Here is a 19,648-nt window from a genome sequence, read left to right on the forward strand (position 1 = left end):
GGATCCTATCCTGGATCCCATGTGTTTTAGCCTTTAAGTCCAACTTTTGATGTGGGACCTTGACAAAAGATTTGCTAAAGTCCATGCAGACAATGTCCACTGCCCTATCCTCATCAGGCCTCTTGGTCATGTCTTAAAAGAACTCAAATCACATTTGTTCAAACCTGACTTCTCATTCGCAAAGCCACGTTGACAATCTCTAATCAGTCCTGGCTGTTCCAAATGCAAATAAATCCTGTTCTCTAGAATATCTTCCACTAACTTTACTACCGTTAATGTAAGGCACACTGGTTTGTAGATTCTCAGCTTATCCCTGCTGCTCTTCTTGAATAAAGACATAACATTAGTCATCCTCCAAGCTTCTGGTACCTTACCTGTGGCTGTCAAAGTTATAAAATTCTCTGGCAGGGCTCCAGCAAACACTTAGCATACTTGCCGTAACATCCTAATGTGCAGCTAGTCAGGTTCTGGGAACTTATTCACATACATGTGGTTCTGGACCTTCAGCTTCACCTCCTTCGTAATATTGATATGCTGCAAAATCTGAACCAACAGCTTTGTGTCCTGTAACATGTAATATGGAGTTTGGTTTTCATTATTTAGAATCTATATTTAACAAAAACAAATTGAATATGATTTTGAAAATAATTATTGTAAATGTTTAGTGCAGAAAAATGTCACTTAGCCTACTATGTCCATTATAGCTCAAAGCAGAGGAATCAGAATAATCCTACTTATTTCCCTATAGCCCTGCAACCTGTTTACTCATTTATCTATAAACCTCACCACCTGTATCCCCCAAGATGAATGTTGCCACGTATCATTCGGGGGCCATTGTGCGTGGAAAGCAGAGCAGCTGGTAGAAACCCACATAGTCTTGAAGCAATCTTGCAAATTGAGCGTACATACATACTACTGTTTCCTTGTTGGACAAGTTTCTCATGTGAAGTGTGTTTTTGTATATATGAAGTAATAGTATACAAAGAGTAATTATTTATAAATTTTTTGAGATACCCTCAAAATCTTTTGACACTGAACTGAGTGAAAAATAATAGATATTCAAACCAATCACTATAGAGATCATATAAACCTATCAAATATTATTACATTATGTTACAACATGATTGAATTAGTAAACTGTCTAAAGACAAAGGCAACTAAGTTAAAATACTTAAACAATATTTACACCACTTTGGTATACCTAGATGTGTACTTCTACTAATGATGTAGATCTTTAACATGAAAACATATATTGATATTTTTCAGAATTTTCATCCTTACCAGGGCTATTAGACAGTGAATAAATTGATTCCATAAACAAAATATATCCAATATACATTGTGTTCAGATGATGAATAATAACCTTTATTTCACTTCAATTTATACTTTAAATGTAGGAAATACTTCCTTTCATGAAACATATTTTGTGTTGCTTTCAGTTAGGTTTGCAAAGTGAAGGTGGAGCTCTTGTGTGTGTTCCCAGTAATTCACATTTTGTATTTTAAGTTCAGGAAGCATTGTTAGTGGTGTCCATTTTGGATACGTTTAGAATTTATGTTTAAGAGTTTGAATTCCACACTTAAATGCCATTTACAATTATTCAACAACTTTTAAAAATATATAAAAATAAAGTGGCAAAATATTTTGACATAAATCCAAAAATTGTAAATTACCTGCCGCAGATCCAATGGATGTAACAGCTGCAAAACTACAAGAAGTTGTTGCTCTGCAGGAGGAGTCCAGTCAGAAAAACAACAGAGAACTTTTAGGATGTTGGTCGGCTGTGTATAGCTCTGATTGTCCCACTATGGGTAGGGCATGAATACACTTGAGAGGGTATAAAAGAGATTCACTTGAATGCTATCTGGATTAGAGCATTTCAGTTATAAGCACTGATTGAACAACCTGAGTTTATTTTCATTGGAAGAGAGCAGGCTGAGAATAGACCTGACATAAGTATACAAAATTATGAGGATGGTAGCTAGACCATAGGAGAGGTGCCCAAAACAAGAAGACTGAAGTTTAGGGTAGGGGTAAGAATTTTAGTTGAGATGTGAGGAAGAACTTATTCACCAGAGGACAGTTAGAATCTGGAAGGTGCTGCCCAAGTGGGTGATGGAATCAAATACTCTCATAATTGTTATAAATAATCTGGAGGAATATTTAAATTGGCAAGATATAGAAAGTGGCTGGTAAAATGAGTTTATTATAGAACGATATTCACTCATTCAGCAGCATGGTCATGGTGATCAATAAGCCTGTACTGTGCGGGAGTGGTGGGCTCCTGGGGGTATTGACTGTTTTATATAGATGGCAGTAACCATATTTTAATGAGTATACTTACTGTCTTGTAAATATTAATTGTCTGTACCTTGTGTATTTCTGATGTAAATAAACTTATATAGTTTTGTAAAAAAAAAGCCTGTACTATGTGATTCAGTGACTTAATGAAACTCACATATGTATGTAGGAATACTTAATATTGGAAAGTATTTTCTGTATTGTCTCTAATAATTTTATGGATTTCCAAGTGTCTTTTGTGACCTGATTTATGGATTACAGCATTTTCTCTTTCAATCTTTTTATTAATATTTAGAATATTATGAATGAGATACAATTCAAATAATGGTAAGGGATTACAAATATATAGACTCCCATTATACATAAAGAAATACATAAACAATGAATACAGCATAAGTAAGTTTCCCAAAACATAAACCATATAGTATATATATGAACAAGGTAAGTTTAGATATTCCATAATATATAGTATAAAAAAGAGAAAAAAAAATCTATCTAAGAAAGTTAGCTAATCTACTAATCTAGTATCAAGAAAAAGAAAAAAAAACAAAGAAGAAAAAAAAACTAAAAAAAACTTTTAAAAAAGAGAGAAAAAAAGGGCTGTTCATAGTATCTCACGAGTATACATAAACATCAATGACGTCAACTCCGATCCTCTCAACATACATACGATTAAAGCTGAAAAAAAACCGATAAGCCTGGCACAGGGCCATTACATCATATGAAAATATTGAATAAATGGTCTCCATATCTTTTCAAATTTAATAGAAGTATCAAATACAGCACTTCTAATTTTTTCTAAATTTAGACATAACATAGTTTGAGAAAGCCAATGAAATACCGTGGGAGGATTAATTTCCTTCCAATTCAACAAAATAGATCTTCTAGCCATCAAAGTGAGAAAAGCAATCATTCGACAGGCGGAAGGAGATAAGTGAAGTAAGTCCATCATCGGTAAACCAAAAATTGCGGTAATAGGATGGGGTTGTAAATCAATGTTCAATACCGCCGAAATAATATCAAAAATATCTTTCCAATATTTTCTCAAAAGTGGACATGACCAAAACATATGAGTTAAAGAAGCGATTTCTAATTGACATCTGTCACAAATAGGGTTTATATGAGAATAAAAATGAGCTAATTTATCCTTGGACATATGGGCCCTATGTACAACCTTAAATTGTAATAATGAATGTTTGGCACATATAGATGATGTATTAACTAATTTAAGAATTCTATCCCAATTCTCAATAGGAATAATAAGATTAAGTTCTCTTTCCCAATCATTTTTGGTCTTATCAAAGGGCACTGAACGTATCTTCATAATTATATTATAAAGTTTTGATATAAGCCCTTTTTGAAAAGGGTTTAATTCAAACAAACTTTCCAAAGTATCTGAAGACAGAGAATTTGGGAACGAAGGAAGTACCGTACTTAAAAAATGCCTAACCTGTAAGTATCTAAAAAAATGAAATCTAGGCAAATTATATTTATTAGCTAGTTGCTCAAAGGACATAAAACAGTTGTCCAAAAATAAGTCGGAAAATCTTAATAATCCCTTAGTTTTCCAAGCCAAAAAAGCATGATCTATAATTGAGGGGTGGAAAAAACAATTAGATACAATAGGACTATTTAACACGAATTGAGTCAACCCGAAAAATTTCCGAAATTGAAACCATATACGTAAGGTATATTTAACTATCGGGTTGTCAATTCGCTTCGGCAATTTAGAAAGAGCAAAAGGGAGAGATGTCCCTAAGATAGAACCCAGAGCATAAGCAGAAACCGATTTGGTTTCCAAACTCACCCAATGAGGGCCAAAAGGACCATCCCATTCTTTCAACCAACATATCAAATATCTAATATTAACTGCCCAATAATAAAATCTGAAATTGGGTAATGCCAACCCACCATCCTTCTTTGTCTTCTGTAAGTATATTTTACCTAACCTGGGATTTTTATTCTGCCATATATATGAAGAAATTTTTGAATCAACATTAGTAAAAAAGGATTTCGGAATAAAAATTGGTACCGCTTGAAAAACATATAAAAATTTAGGTAAAATAACCATCTTAATAGCATTAATCCTACCTATCAGAGATAAAGATAATGGTGACCACTTAGTAAACAAACCTTTAATCTGATCAATTAAGGGTAAAAAATTAAACCAAAATAATTCTTTATGGTTTTTGGTAATTTTAATCCCTAAATAAGTAAAAGAATCATTAGCTAATTTAAAAGGTAAAATACCATAATTTGGGACCTGTCTATTCAAAGGAAACAATTCACTCTTATTAAGATTTAACTTATACCCAGAAAACTCACTAAATTGAGCCAACAATGATAAGACTGCTGGAATAGATTTCTCAGGATTAGAGATGAATAATAATAAATCGTCTGCATATAAAGATACCTTATGAATATCTGTTCCACGATTAATACCCAAAATATCCTGTGATTCTCTGATGGCAATTGCCAAAGGTTCTAAAGCGATGTTAAATAGTAATGGACTAAGAGGACAACCTTGTCTAGTGCCCCGAAATAAACGAAAAAATGGAGATCTTTGATTATTAGTAAACACCGAGGCTACTGGAGTTTGATATATCAGTTTAATCCAAGAAATGAAGGTTGGACTGAAATTAAACTTCTCCAACACATAAAATAAGTAAGGCCATTCAACTCTATCAAATGCTTTTTCCGCATCTAATGAAATAACACATTCTGAAGTATTATGTGAAGGAGTATAAACAATATTCAATAATCTCCTAACATTGAAAAAAGAATAGCGATTTTTAATAAAACCGGTTTGGTCTTCCGAAATAATTTGGGGTAATACCTTCTCCAACCTAGAAGCCAGCAACTTGGAAAAAATCTTAGAATCCACATTCAATAAAGATATTGGTCTGTAGGATGCACAATTAGTAGGGTCTTTATCTTTCTTCAGTATTATAGAAATGGAAGCTCTATAAAAAGATTGTGGCAACTTCCCCAATCTAATTGCTTCTTCAAAAACCTTGCATAGCCAAGGAGATAGAGTATCAGAAAAACATTTAAAAAATTCTACTGTATACCCATCTGGACCTGGTGCTTTCCCAGAATTCATTGAGGAAATAACCCCTTTAATTTCCGCATCCGTAAACGGAGTATCTATTACTGAAAGATCATCAGATGATAGTTTTGGAAAATTCAATTTCCCGAGAAAATCACACATGGTATTATGATCCTGAGGGAATTCAGATTTATACAGGGAGGTATAAAAGTCTTGAAAAGACTTATTTATGTCATCATGGTTAACTGTCAAATCCCCATTCTGCTGTCGAACCTTAGTAATCTGGCGTTTAACTGAAACATTCTTCAGCTGACTAGCTAACAGTTTTCCTGATTTATCACTATGTATATAGAAATCAGATCTGGTTTTCATTAATTGATTTTCTATCGGAGATGTAAGTAATAAACTATGTTCCATTTGAAGTTCAACCCTTTGTTTATAAAGTTCCATGCTAGGAGTAGTCGAATATTTCTTGTCAATCTCTTTAATTTTATCAACCAGTAAAAGAGTTTCCTTCTTAATGCGTTTTCTCAGACCAGCAGAATACGAGATAATCTGTCCACGTATATACGCTTTTAAAGTGTCCCAAAGTGTTCCGCATGAGATATCCTCCGTGGAATTAGTTGAAAAGAAGAAATCAATCTGTTCCTTCATAAATTTAATAAAGTCCGGTTCTTGCAATAAGGTAGAGTCACATCGCCATTGTCTAGCATTTAAAGCTGTATCCGTAAAATTAATAGAAAGTTTTAATGGAGCATGGTCAGAAATAGCTATAATATCATAATTACAACCAATTACCGATGGAATAAAACAAGAGTCAATAAAAAAATAATCAATTCTCGAATAGGAGTGATAAACATGTGAGAAAAAAGAAAACTCTTTGTCATTAGGATGACGAAATCTCCAAATATCAAAGACTCCATTATCAGTCAAAAAGGAGTTAATACAAGTGGCCGACTTATTGGGTAGAGTCTGAATAGGTGTAGATTTGTCCATCAAAGGAATTAAACAACAATTAAAGTCACCACCCATTATTAACTTATATTCATTTAAATTAGATAAAGAAGTAAATAAGGACTTAAAAAAGTCAGGACAATCCACATTCGGGGCATAAACATTAACCATAGCAACCTTTTTATTACCGAGTAAACCCGTAATTAACAAAAATCTACCATTCGGATCCGAAAGGATATCGTGTTGAACAAATGCAATAGAGGAGTCAATAAAAATTGAAACTCCCTTAACTTTGGCATTCGAATTCGAATGATACTGTTGACCCCGCCAAGACCTAAAAAAGCGATATTTGTCCTCCTTCCTCACATGAGTTTCTTGTACAAAAATAATATGAGCATTAAGTCTTTGGAATACTTTGAAAATCTTCTTTCGTTTAATCGGATGGTTTAATCCATTAGTATTCCAAGACACAAAGTTAATGGTTTGAGCCATGTTTCTAAAGTCATCCCTTTGGTATATAAAGGGTTAACCATGTTATAAACTCATGCATCCGGAAGAGGGACAAAAATAAAGAGCGGACCCGGAAGTGACGACATCGTAGACATATTTGTAGTTCAAGAACAGCCCAAGTAAAAAAACTAAAACAAATTGATAAGAGAAAAATTAAAAAAGAAAACAGACCAACCCCCACCCCCGTATGAAAAAGAAAAAAAGCCAAAATATGGCTAGAAAAAAGAAAAAATGAAACTAACTCTACCCCCATATCAGCGGCAGACCACTCCGTGTTTAACGGATATATATAAAAAACCACCCGAACTTTAAGAATTATGATCGCAGTACTAAAAACTGCGCTTCTTAATATGCTGAGTTGTAAAGAAAAAGGGAATAAAATCATTAAAAGTTTATAAATCGGGTTATAACCCAAACAAATCAAGAAGTATTTAAACTATGATAAGCGATGCATTATAGGAAGAAGACGAAAAAAGAAACAATAACGCCATCTTAAACTAAACCAATACTTTGCAAAAAACCATTATCTTGATATTAAACAAAAAATTCACTTCGAAAGGTTAAAAATATACCTTCAAGGGAACAAAAATAATAGACAAAAATATAGTATAGTAGTTAAAGTGTATAAGACAGAGCGATTAATATAACGAAAACACACTTTAACTTAAATATGAAGTATAGGATAAACCTACACCAATAACCAGAGACTAACCCTGGTTTAAGAAATCGAAAACCATCTTTCACGATCAGGATCACTCATTTAATGGAGAGTAGTAACTGTATCAGTAGGGAAGTTCTCCTCCAAATACTTTTTCGCTTCAAAGGTAGACAAAAATACTTTACGCGGAGCATTCGGGGGGGAGATCCTGAGCTTCGCCGGGTATAAGAGCGCAGGTTTTAGATTTTTCTCATAACATTCAGACATCAGAGGTTTAAAAAGCAGCCTTTTTTTCATAACTTCTGGGCTGAAATCTTGCACCAAACGAAAACAATAATCACGAAATTTAATCATCCCAGCCCTTCGAGCTTCACGAATGAGTTGTTCTTTATCGTGTACGTAATGAAATCGGACGATTACCACCGGGGGCTTATCTGAAACCGTCGGTGATCGACTCCAAATTCTATGTGCTCGGTCAAGTAGCGGAGGGTTTACTGGAAAAACCGACGGAAACGCATCTTTTAGAAATTGAGCAAAGTATTTCGAAGGATCGCCTTGTTCTATGCCGTCTGGGAGATCAAGTATGCGTAGGTTCTGTCTTCTGGACCGATTCTCCAAATCGACACTCTTGGCTTTAAGTGTCTCCACCAGTTTAATAGTCGAAATTAAATCCTGTTGCAATTTTTCAATTGTCAAATCTCGTTTCCGAGCTTCTTCTTGCAGCAATGTGATAAGCGCTTGCTGCTGGTTAATTACTGAATCCGTCTTAACCATATAATCTTGAAAAACCTTTATATCTCGTTGAAAAGCCTGACGTTGTTCCTCAAATTTTTTATCCAAAAGCTCCATAAGCAGTTCATAAGTTAACTCAGTGCGTTGCGGTTGAGCTGGCTTCTTTCCATTACCGTTCGGGTTTCGCCCCGGTTCTCGTCCTTTGGATCTAAGAGCCATTTCTGTTTGCATATCTTCCAAAATTCACAATAAAATCTTAACAATAAGCCCGAGAAAGTAGCAAAAGTCTTTTGGTGTAGGTAACAATAAGTTGAATAAGGGTGATCAAAGGTTAAAAAAAGTAAAGATTATGGAGCGGATCTGAAACAGTACTCACTCCATGAGCGTCTCCCGCTGACCTTCCGGATTACAGCATTTTGACACAACAGGAAAAAGTCCCAATCAGTTCACCCAAAGGGATAATGTTACCTGAACTTCAGTAGTCAAAGTTTAATGTAATTTTTATTATTAAAGTACATACGTATTTGTCACTATATACAACCCTGAGATGTGTTTTGTTGTGGGCATACTGCACAAATCTATAGAATAGTAACTATAACCGAATCAATGAAAAACCACCCAGCTAGGACTTCAACCGGAGTGCAGAAGACAACAAACAATGCAAATGCAAAAAGAAGCAATAATATAATTAAGTAAGCAATAAATATCGAGGACATGAGATGAAGTGTCCTTGAAAGTGAGTACATTGGTTGTGGGAATATTTCAGTGATGGGGTAAGTGAAGTTGATGAAGTTATCCCCTTTTGTTCAAGATTCTGATGGTTAAAGGGTAATAACTGTTCTTGTACCTGGCAGTGCGAGTCCTGAGGCTCTTGTATCTTCTTCCTGATGGCAGTAGGGAGGCGAGAACATGTTGTGGGCAGTGTCTTCTTAATACTGCTATCAGGAAGAAGGTACAAGAGCCTCAGGCCTCACACCACCAGGTTCAGGAACAGTTGTTAATTGTCATTTTATTCATTGAAAGGCCTTACACACAACATCTGGAAGACCAAGGCCCTTTTCAACTTGTTCGTTCTGTATTATACTGTACTAGCTATTATCGCTCATAATGTGAACTACCTGCTGTATTGCAGGAGCCACTTCTTGACAAAGGCAGATCTCAGTGATGAAATTCATTACCGCCTTCAATAAACTAGCATATACAGTATTTTAAATTGATGACGATCAAAAGTTAAGAACTGGGACAACATGTGTGATAACTTTTCCCATTTCACTGAAAATGTACCACGTGCTATCCTTAGCATAACTACAGATGCATTGAAAGGAAGGACAAATCAACGTTCCTAGACCAAGCTTGGATCTGTCGCGGAGACTTTTGTTAAGCATGACGATAAATGGCTGCTACTGTCACTACGCGGAACGTGAGCGTCGTTGGTCTCTTCCCCCGCGGTGAAGTTCAAACCCCATCTCGCGCGGCCGCGCGGCCGGCCGGCGGGCGGGAAGTGAGCGCGAGGTGTTGAACGCGTGACGGTTTCACTCGGGCCTTGCTTTTTTGGAAGAAGCACCGCCAACATGGCCGAAGGGCTTAAATCTACGATCAAAGTGGCCATGCCGTTGTGGAGAAGGTCTGCGGCAGCCTCTTATGCTGTAAGCGAGAGCCAGTCTTCGGCCGTAGGACAGTCCGGCCCCTCCTTCGATCAGAGCGTCTCTGGCGAGGCGTCGAGACAGGTCAAATTGCCTTCAGGCTCCACAAAAATAACACACGTGTCTGCCCGTTTTAGTAGCAGCACCAGACTCCAACCTACACGACTCTCAGTTGCAGTTTTGAATAGGGTACTGAACAAGATGGAGCTGCAGATGGCAAGCGGGCCCAAATGGATTTTTATCCGGCGTTTCACCCTTGCTTTGTTTTTCATCGCTGTGATATGCTTTGTAGCAGCAACCATCGTGATCGTCATTCAAACCCCCGAATGTAAGGTTATTCCTAAATTGGGATGGTGGCAGAAGGGACCATTATATCGCATTGCTCTTCAATCGTTCCGCGATACGACTGGGAATGGAATGGGAGACCTCCGAGGTAAAACACTGCGTATATTATTTTCAGTCTTAGCATTTATTCACATTGTCTGTGTACTCTTTAACCATCACTGCGTTAATGGTGATTCATCCCAATCCCCAGACATTGTCCAAACACTTCGGCTGCTTCCAAAATGATCAAACCTACCTGATAAACAGGCTCTGATTGTAGATTTAGGCAATATTTACAACTCCAGGACCTCGGAATCTCACCTGGATTTGGGTGAATGTGTTGCACAAATATTGCATGATACTTGTTGTATAGGACAAAGCAATCTGCTTTACAAGTTTAAATATTCATTTTTATTCATCTGGCTTGTCATAAGAAATGTTTGATGGTTCTGGGCCTGTATTCACTGGAATTCATAAGAATGAAGGGTGACCTAATTGAAACTTACCGCATGATGAAAGGCCTTGATAGAGTGGATGTGGAGAGAATGTTTCCTGTGGTGGTGGGAGAGTCTGAGACCAGGGTATACAGCCTCAGAATGGGGGGGGGGGGGTTCTGTTTAGGATGGAGATGAGTTATTTCTTTAGCCACAGAGAATCTGTGAATTTTTTCCAGAGGCGGCTATGGAGACCAAGTCATTGGGTATAGCTGATAGATTCTTAGTCTGGGCATGAAAGGATGCAGGAAGAAGGCATTGGGGCTATGAGGAAAAATGGATCAGCCATGATGAAATGGTGGAGCAGTCTATGGGCCAAATGGCCTAATCTGCTTCTATTGGTCTTATGATCTAAAGAAAATCCTCTTCATCTCTGTTCGAAATGGGCATACCTCTATCCTGTGGCTGTGCCCCCTGGTCTTAGACACCCCCACTATAGGAAGCGTCTTCACATCCACTCTATCTGGGCTTTTCAGTTTTTTTTTGTTTCATTGAGATTCCCCCCTCATAATTCTGAACAGTGAGTAGAGCCATTGAATGTTTCTCGTACATTAACCTGTTTATTCCTGGAATCATTCTCTTTAATCTCCTCTGGACCTTTCTAGAGCCAGCATATCTTTTCTTGGATAAGGGTCCAAAACTGTTCGCAATACTTTGTGCGGTCTGACCAGTGCCTCAGCATTGTGTTTTTGCTATAATATTCCAATCCTCTTGAAATGAATGCTAACATTGCATTTGCCTTCCTGGCCACTGACCCCACTGTCTGGCGGCGTGGAAGTACAATCAGGCAGACAATTTCTGAAGGGTATTGATTATGGCTGAGTTCACCCATATAATAAAGATGCTGACTGGAAGAAGGCAATGGCAAAGCATCTGTAGAAAAAATTGCCAAGAAGCCATGAAAAGACCATGATCCCCTGTGTCATGTGACACAGCACCTAATGAATAAACCACTGACTCAGCTTGCAAGTTAACCTTCAGGGAATCCTGTGCAAGGATTTCCAAGTTGCTTTACACCTCTGATTTCTGGGTTTTCTCCTTATTTAGAAAATAATCTACCAAAGTACATGAACATACACTGCCTAGCATTATATTTCATCTGCCATTTCTTTGCCCATTCTCCCAATCTAAGCCCTTCTGTAGACTCTCTGCTTCCTCAACACTACCTGCCCCTCCATCTGTCTTCGTGTCTTATGCAAACTTTGCCACAAAGCCATTAATTTTGTCATGACACATAATGTGAAAATAAGTGGTCCCAACATCAACCTGCTAGTCACAGGTAGCCACCCAAAAAGGCCCCCTTGATTCCCACTCTTTGCCTCCTGCTAATCAGCCAATATTCTATCCATGCTAGTTTCTTTCTTATAATACCATGGGCTCTTAAGCATTGCGGCACCTCGTCTAGGGCCTTCTAAAAATCCAAATGAACAACATTCACTAACTCCCCTTTGTCCCCTGCCTGTTATTTCCTCCAAGAATTCCAACAGATTTGTCAACCAGATTTCCCCATGTTGTCTTAGGCCTATTTTATGTGCCTTCAAGCACCCCAAAATCTCATCGTCAATAATAGACTCCAGCATCTTAACAACCACTAAAGTCAGGCTAACTGAGCTATAATTTCCTTTTATCTGTCTCCCTTCCTTCTTAAAGAGTGGAGTGACATTTGGAATTCTCCAGTCCTCCAGAACCATTCCAGAATTGAGTGATTCTTGAAAGATCACTACTAATGCTCGTCGGCTACCTCATTCTGAACCCTGTGGTGTTGTCCATCTAGTCCAGGTGACATCTACCTTCAAGTCCTTCAGCTTCCCAAGCAATGACACTCACTTCTGCCTCCTGACACTCTAGTTTCTGGCATACTGCTGGGGTTTTCCACAGTGAAGGCTGACACAAAATCATATTAAGTTTGTCCACTGTTCCTTTGTTCCCTATGACAACTTTCTCTGTCATTTTCTAGCAGTTCAGTATACACTCTTACTTCTCTTACTCTTTATCGATCTGAAACAAAACTTTTGGTGTTTTTTATATTATTGGCGAGCTTACCTTTATATTTAATCTTTTCTTGCCTTTTTTTAGTTTTCACGATTGGTTTTTAAAAACTTCCCTCTTCTCTTACTGCCAACTAATTCTTGCAGTATTATATCCCCTCTCTCCGTGTTGGCGCGTGGCCTAGTGGATAAGGCATCGGTCTAGTGATCTGAAGGTCACTGGTTCGAGCTTCAGCTAAGGCAGCGTGTTGTGTCCTTGAGCAAGGCACTTAACAACACATTGCTCTGTGACGACACAGGTGCCAAGCTGCTTGGGTCCTAGTACCCTTCCCTTGGACAACATCGGTGGCATGGAGAGGAGAAGGCTTGCAGTTTGGGCAAATGCTGGTTTCCCATACAACCCTGCACCCTGGAAACCTTCCAAGGTGCAAATCCATGGTCTCACGAGACTAACGGATGCCTATATGTATCCCCTCTCTTGCTTTTTGTGGTGTATTTGACTTCCCTTGTCAGCTATGGTTTTCACCTTCCTATAAAATACTTCTTCATATTTATAATGTATCTATCCTGCACCTTCTGAATTGCTCTCAGAAACTCCAGCCATTGTTGTTCTGATGTCATCCCTGGTAGCGTCCGCTTCCAACCATCTCATGCCTCTGCAATTCCCTTTATTCTACTGTAAAACTGATACAGCAATGAATGTAAGAATATCTCAAAGAGTTTTAACCACGTATCCGTGATAATTAGATTTCTTTCAGTACTGCCCAGGATTTTTATTCCTGTGATGCTGATTGTTAACTACAGGCTGTCTCCGGGTTATGAATGAGTTCTGTTCCTACGGCTGTCTTTAAGTCAGATTTGTACGTAAGTTGGAACAGGTACAGATGTCCCCCCCCCCCCCCCCCACAAAGATAGTGCATTCCTCTGAAACCTTTCTTAAGCCGAAATGGCGGAAAGTGAAGAACCATTAATTTATATGGGGAAAATTTTCGTAAAAGCGAAAATCCTCATCTTTGTAATGCGAAAACAGGTTACTAATGTAGGTCTTTTGTAAAAGCGAAGTGGCATAAAGCAAACATTATTGAAAGTGGGGGACACCTGTACATCCGGTATTATTAAGCGTCAGTTAGTCAAACGTTTGTCTTAGTATATGTTCTATCTTTCTATGCATATAAAAAACACTTAAGAAACATATGTATTTCAATAATTAAACCACTGCGTTGCTTAGTAATAACTGTAGCTTTCATCGGGGCAGGGCCTTCATATGCTCCATTATTCTCATTTTATCCTTTAAAATTGTTCCGATCATTGACCAACTATAGCCTAACGCTTTTCCAATGACCGATGGCGTTTCACCTCTTTCTGATCGCTTTATTATTTCCACTTTATTTTCAATAGTGATCGTTTTCTGTCAACACTGTGTATTCAGCAGAAGCTGCAGGGGGCAGGTCCTGAGCTCCCCCGGGTCACTGGGACAAGTGGGGGCGTTGCTGACTGGAAAAGTGGGGTGGGGGGGTGGTCAGGATGAATCTTGCTAAGAAAAATTTAAGCCAAATACAAAGTTACACACTCAACACAGTGTTAAAGGCAATGTGATCTGACTTAAAATGGCGGACAGCGTTCTCCTTCCTCAAGCCGACGAATTTTTAATATAATAGGCTTTATGGCAGGCTGTTTGTAAGTATGAGTTGTTCATAAGTCAGACGTTTGTAACTTGGGGACACCCTGTACTCCAGCTGAAAAGATTTTGTTTCTGTAACACCTTGTTGCCATTAAAATACAGCCATCTTAAATAGTGCAATGGCAGCAAAGAAATAAGAAAAATCAGATTTTTATCTCTGCCTAGGCCTAAGAGTCTGTCAAACATAAATTTAATTATCCTGTATCTGGTGAGGAGTTGTTTATTTTACCTGATGTCAAGCAGCAATTGAAAGGGAGTCCTGATCCAGTGGAGAAGCCATTATGAGCAGGGCATTGTTGAAGTTCAAAGTGCAGCTGTTGAGGTCAAAGTGTGGGTTTTGGTAAAAGACTTTCTGCTGTGGAGAGGCAACAGAGTTGTCAAGGTAGAGGTTCTAATTTTCCTTAGCTTGTTAAAAGTGGGTGAGATGTTCATGTGGAAGATGAGAGAGTAGACTTGTGTCCCTGGCACATATGTCTGTAAGAAGTATATCCAGCTTTGCAGCTCTTTCCGACCTTGGATTTTCTCTCTAGATTGAACTGCATAGATCAGTTGGACGCAGTGAAGAATGTACAGGAAGCAGAGAGTGTTGGCAGGAGTTTCAGGGAGGTGGTCATACCAAAGATTCAGTCAGATAGATGAGTGATAGATGGTTCATTGATTCTATTGTGTTTCTTTGTATTTATTAGCCAAGAACACATTGGGGATTCTGTGACCACTAGCAAGACTCAAAAATGCTCTGTTGCATTCTTGGTGTCATGATCTGAGTGGGCATAAAACATTATGAAAGGGGAAGTTGAACAGTCAGAGACTCAGAAAGCTTAATGGCCTGATGGTAGATAAATCTCCTGGACCTGATGGAATGCACAAGTGGGTTCTGAAGGAAGTAGCTGGAGAGATTGTGAAAGCATTAACAATGATCGTTCAAGAATTGATAGATCCTGGCATTGTACCGGATGACTGGAAAATTGCAAATGTTACTCCGCTATTTAAGAAGGGTGGGAAGCAGCAGAAAGGAAACCTGTTAGCTTGACATCGGTGGCTGGGAAAATGTTGGAATTGATTGTTGGGTATGAAATTACAGCGTACCTAGAGGCACCTGAAATTTTTTGAGGAAGTTACAAGCAGTGTTGACAAAGGAGATGCAGTAGATGTGGTGTACTTGGATTCTTAAAAGGCCTTTGACAAGGTACCGCACATGAGGCTGCTTAGCAAGATAAGAACCTATGGAATTAAAGGGAAGTTACTAGCATGGGTGGAGCCTTGGCTGATCGGCAGAAGACAGAGAGTGGGAGTAAAGGGATCTACCGGTTATCAGTGGAGTTCCACAAGGGTCGGTGGTGGGACCGCTGCTGTTTACGATGTATGTCAACGATATGGACTATGGGATTAATGGATTTGTGGCTAAATTTGCCAATGGTACAAAGATAGGTGGAGGAGCGGGTAGTGTTGAGGAAACAGAGACACTTGGATAGTTTAGGGGAATGGGCAAAGAAGTGGCAAATGAAATACAATGTTGGAAAGTGTATGGTCATGCACTTTGGTGGAAGAAATAAACAGACAGTTATTTAGATGGAGAGAGAATTCAAAATGCAGAGATGCGAAGGGACTTGGGAGTCCTTGTACAGGATACCCTAAAGGTTAACTTCCAGGTTGAGTCGGTGGTGAAGAAGATGAATGCAATATTGGCATTCCTTTCTAGAGGTATAGGATATAAGAGCAGGGATGTGATGTTGAGGCTCTATAAGGCACTCATGAGACTACACTTGGAGTATTGTGTGCAGTTTTGGGCTTTTTATTTTAGAAAGGATATACTGCTATTGGAGAGGATTCAGAGAAGATTCACAAGAATAATTCCAGGAATGAAAGGGTTACCGTATGAGGAACGTCTGGCAGCTCTTGGGCTGTATTCCCTGGAGTTCAGGAGAATGAGGGGGGATCTCATAGAAACATTTTATTCCAAATGTCAAAAGGCCTGAATAGATTAGATATAGCAAAGTTATTTCCTGTGGTAGGGGATTCTAGGACAAGAGGGCACAACTTCAAGATTGAAGGACGTCCATTTAGAACAGAGATGCAGAAAAGTTACTTTAGTCAAAGAGTGGTAAATCTGTGGAATTTGTTGCCAGAAGTGGCTGTGGAGTCCAAGTTATTGAGTGCATTTAAGGCAGAGATAGTGGTTTTTGATTAGCCGGGGCATTAAACGGTACAGGGAGAAGGCAGGGGAGTGGGGATGACTGGAAGAATTGGATCAGCTCATGATTGAATGGTGGAACAGAATCGATGGGCCAAAATGTTCTACTTCTGCTCCTATATATTATGGACGTGATCTGTATTGGTACTAACAACATAGGCTTGAAGAGAGATAAGGACCCTCCACCATCTGAGTCATTCTCTCTTTCTGCTGCCACCAGGATGGAGATGCAGGAGTCTTGGGTCCCACAAAACCAGGTTCAGGAACAGTTAGTACTCCTTATCCATCAGGCTCCTGAACCAAGGTGATAACTTCACTTAACCCAACACTGAACTGATTCCACAACCTACAGACTCACTTTTAAGAACTCTACAACTCTTGTTCTCTATTTATATTTATTTATCAATTATTATTATTTTGTTTGTATTTGCACTTTGGTTATTTGTCTGTCTTTGTAGTTTTTCATTGATTCTTCTGTGTTTCTTTGTATTAATTATGAATGCCTTCAAAAAATGTATTTTGGGGTACTATATGATGACATGTATGTACTTTAATAATAAATTTACTTTGAACTTTGAGGTCCTGCAAAGAAAATTTAAAGGGTTAGACAGTTAAAAAGCAGAACCAATACAGTTATAATTTCAGGAATGCTCTCCGTGCCACATGCTAACAAAGCAAGAAATAGATAGGTAGTTCAAAGTACATATATTATCAAAGTAGTATGCAGAATATAACCCTGAGATTCATCTTCTCACAATCAAGAAATAAAAACTATGGAACTCATTCCAAGAAAAACCTGTGTGCAAAAAAGAATGTTGTGCAAATGGCAAAAAAAGTGGAAAACACAGAATATAAAGTACCATCCCACAAAAGTCATTGAAAGAATCTAGGCATGTTCAGTTTCAGCTCAGTTCTAGGTCAGTCTACCACTGTCATTTATTATCTGTGGCCACCCTAATCAGAATCGCACAGAATAGCTACCAAGGAAAAGGAGCAATCAGAAACACATCATAGCGTGCACTACGGAGTCCAATCCAAAACCACCTTGAATAAACCTGCCCAAGATCCAGGACTCTGGCGGCATCCTCCAACAGCATCGAGGGAGAGAGAAGTCATTGGAACACAGAGACCTTCCTCCAGGAGCAGGGAGAGAGAAACCGCCATGTGCATGCACATTCCTCTGGCAGCAGCAAGTGAGAGGCTGGTAGACGACGCTGAACACCTGCGTGCATTCTGCTCTCGTCTCAATAATTTTAGTCTTCTTCACTGCTTTAATTGGCAAGAAATGGAGATGATTATGGGATCCCGGCTTCTTTGCCTTGAGGCTGCACACCACCCTCAGAGACAGCAACATGCCAGATCACTTAATAGGCCCAAAAACACACCACCAAAATGCAGATCACAAGCTCCAACAATTGCAGAACCACTTTGGAAAGAAAAAGATGTGAAAGATGTAGTTTCATGATCTGTCTGGAGGTTGTTGCCTTTGGTGAAGTTGTTTGCTAGTACCATTTTCTTCCTGATGTACTGTACTTAAATGTGCTGCTAAGGAGCTGATGCATAGAGGAGGACTTTGGGTTCATGGATCATTGAGTTCGCTTCCAGGAAAGGAAATGTACAAGAAAGATGGTTGCACCTAAATTGGTGGTCACTGATATCCTTGCAGCAAGTTTGCCCATGTTACTAGAAGGGCTTAAGCTAGTGAGGTAAGGGGATGGGAGCTAGAATAGTAGGTCAGTAAGAAGAGAGATTGAGGGGAAGGTCGAGATTAGGTCAGAGACGTAAAGGACAGGCAGGAACAGCTTAATGAGTATGGTGGAGCTGATGAGCTGCAGTTATTTCAGCGAAAAGTATATTACAGATGATTACATAGGAATATGAATTTAGCAGCAGTTACATATGAATTTAGAGCCTGGGTATGAACATAGGGCTACAATGTTGCAGCCATCACAGATACTTGGTTAAGAAGTGTAAGACTAGCAGCTCAATGTTCCATTATTCGAGTACTTAAGACATGATGGAGAGGGGTATTAAGGAGGTAGATGAGTTGCACAATTAGTCAGGGAGAATCCCACAACACTTAGGACATCCTGGAGAGCTCATCTGGTGAGAAAATGTGGTACTGCTCAGGCATAAGAAAGGTACAGTCACATCCAAATAGGCAGAACGAGAAAAAATGGAGCTAGATTATGGAAGGATGTTAAAAACAGCAATATAGTTGTAGTGGGTGACTTCAATTTGTTTCTCTTCTATGTTTTATGTACTATTACAGTACATGCTCTTCCACCTATTTTTCTATCATTGGCAGTTTGGGAACTGCATACTAATTCTTCCAACAGGTCATTAATGTAGTGATCAACAAGTGATTTTAAAAAATTACATCTACTAGTCTGTAGTAGCAACTGTTAGCACGTGACTTTGAAGTTTTTGCTCTTGGGTCTCTCAATTTATTAAGAAGCATTATTTTCTATATGATTATAGAAAAATCTCAGCAGGTTACTAATTAGAAGTGAAGGTTGTATTAATGCAATAGCTTTATTTTGAGATTGATTATTTGTAATTTAATTTTAATAGCACTCTCAGTTGAGGGAATGTGTTTGAGAGTCGCCATTGAATCAGACTATTCTCTAGTTATTTAATCTGCTTTCTTGGACTTGTTAAAAAAAATTAAAATGTTTTATAAATTAATTGCCCATTGAGCCAGTTACAAAAAATACATATTCTTTGCTTTTCAGGAATTCAGCTGCAGTTAGAATACATCGCTCAGCTGAATGTAGTTGCTGTGATCATTGTACCTTATAACAACTTACCGGTAAATCAAACTGTTGACACATTGAATCCTTCAAGATTTTTTGGTGATATCTTTGGTAATATCCAAGAAATGGGAGCTTTATTAAACTCAGCTGCAAAATATGGTATGCCTTTATCTTGTATTCAATGTATACTGATGTCATATTCCTTAGAGCCTTTACTGAGTTTTTTTCATTGTTGCCTTCAAGGTATGAAGGTTATCCTTGATCTTACTTTATTTTCTGCTCAACTTGAAAGTGACAATTCAACCAACACTTATTCTGATACTATGGAACTTTCGCTGACTTTACTGGTAAAAACATTATATTTTAA

At 38.3% G+C, this 19,648-nt stretch overlaps 1 protein-coding gene across 2 annotated transcripts in view; it reads left to right on the top strand.

Moving 5' to 3' along the window:
- The first annotated feature begins 10,003 nt into the window (after positions 1-10,003).
- The window catches only part of LOC140729981 (4F2 cell-surface antigen heavy chain-like), a 30,200-nt gene continuing 20,555 nt past the window's right edge, over positions 10,004-19,648 (top strand). Inside the window, exons 1-3 of one of the 2 annotated variants that reach the window (XM_073050152.1) lie at positions 10,004-10,280; positions 19,261-19,440; positions 19,525-19,628. In XM_073050152.1, coding sequence (XP_072906253.1) covers positions 10,049-10,280; positions 19,261-19,440; positions 19,525-19,628 — 516 coding nt within the window. In that variant the 5' untranslated portion in view covers positions 10,004-10,048. Of the gene's footprint in view, positions 10,281-19,260; positions 19,629-19,648 lie in introns of both variants that reach the window. The other variant, XM_073050151.1, reaches the window with a different exon arrangement.

This window comes from Hemitrygon akajei, chromosome 7 (genome assembly GCF_048418815.1).
Source record: "Hemitrygon akajei chromosome 7, sHemAka1.3, whole genome shotgun sequence".
Lineage (NCBI taxonomy): Eukaryota > Metazoa > Chordata > Chondrichthyes > Myliobatiformes > Dasyatidae > Hemitrygon > Hemitrygon akajei.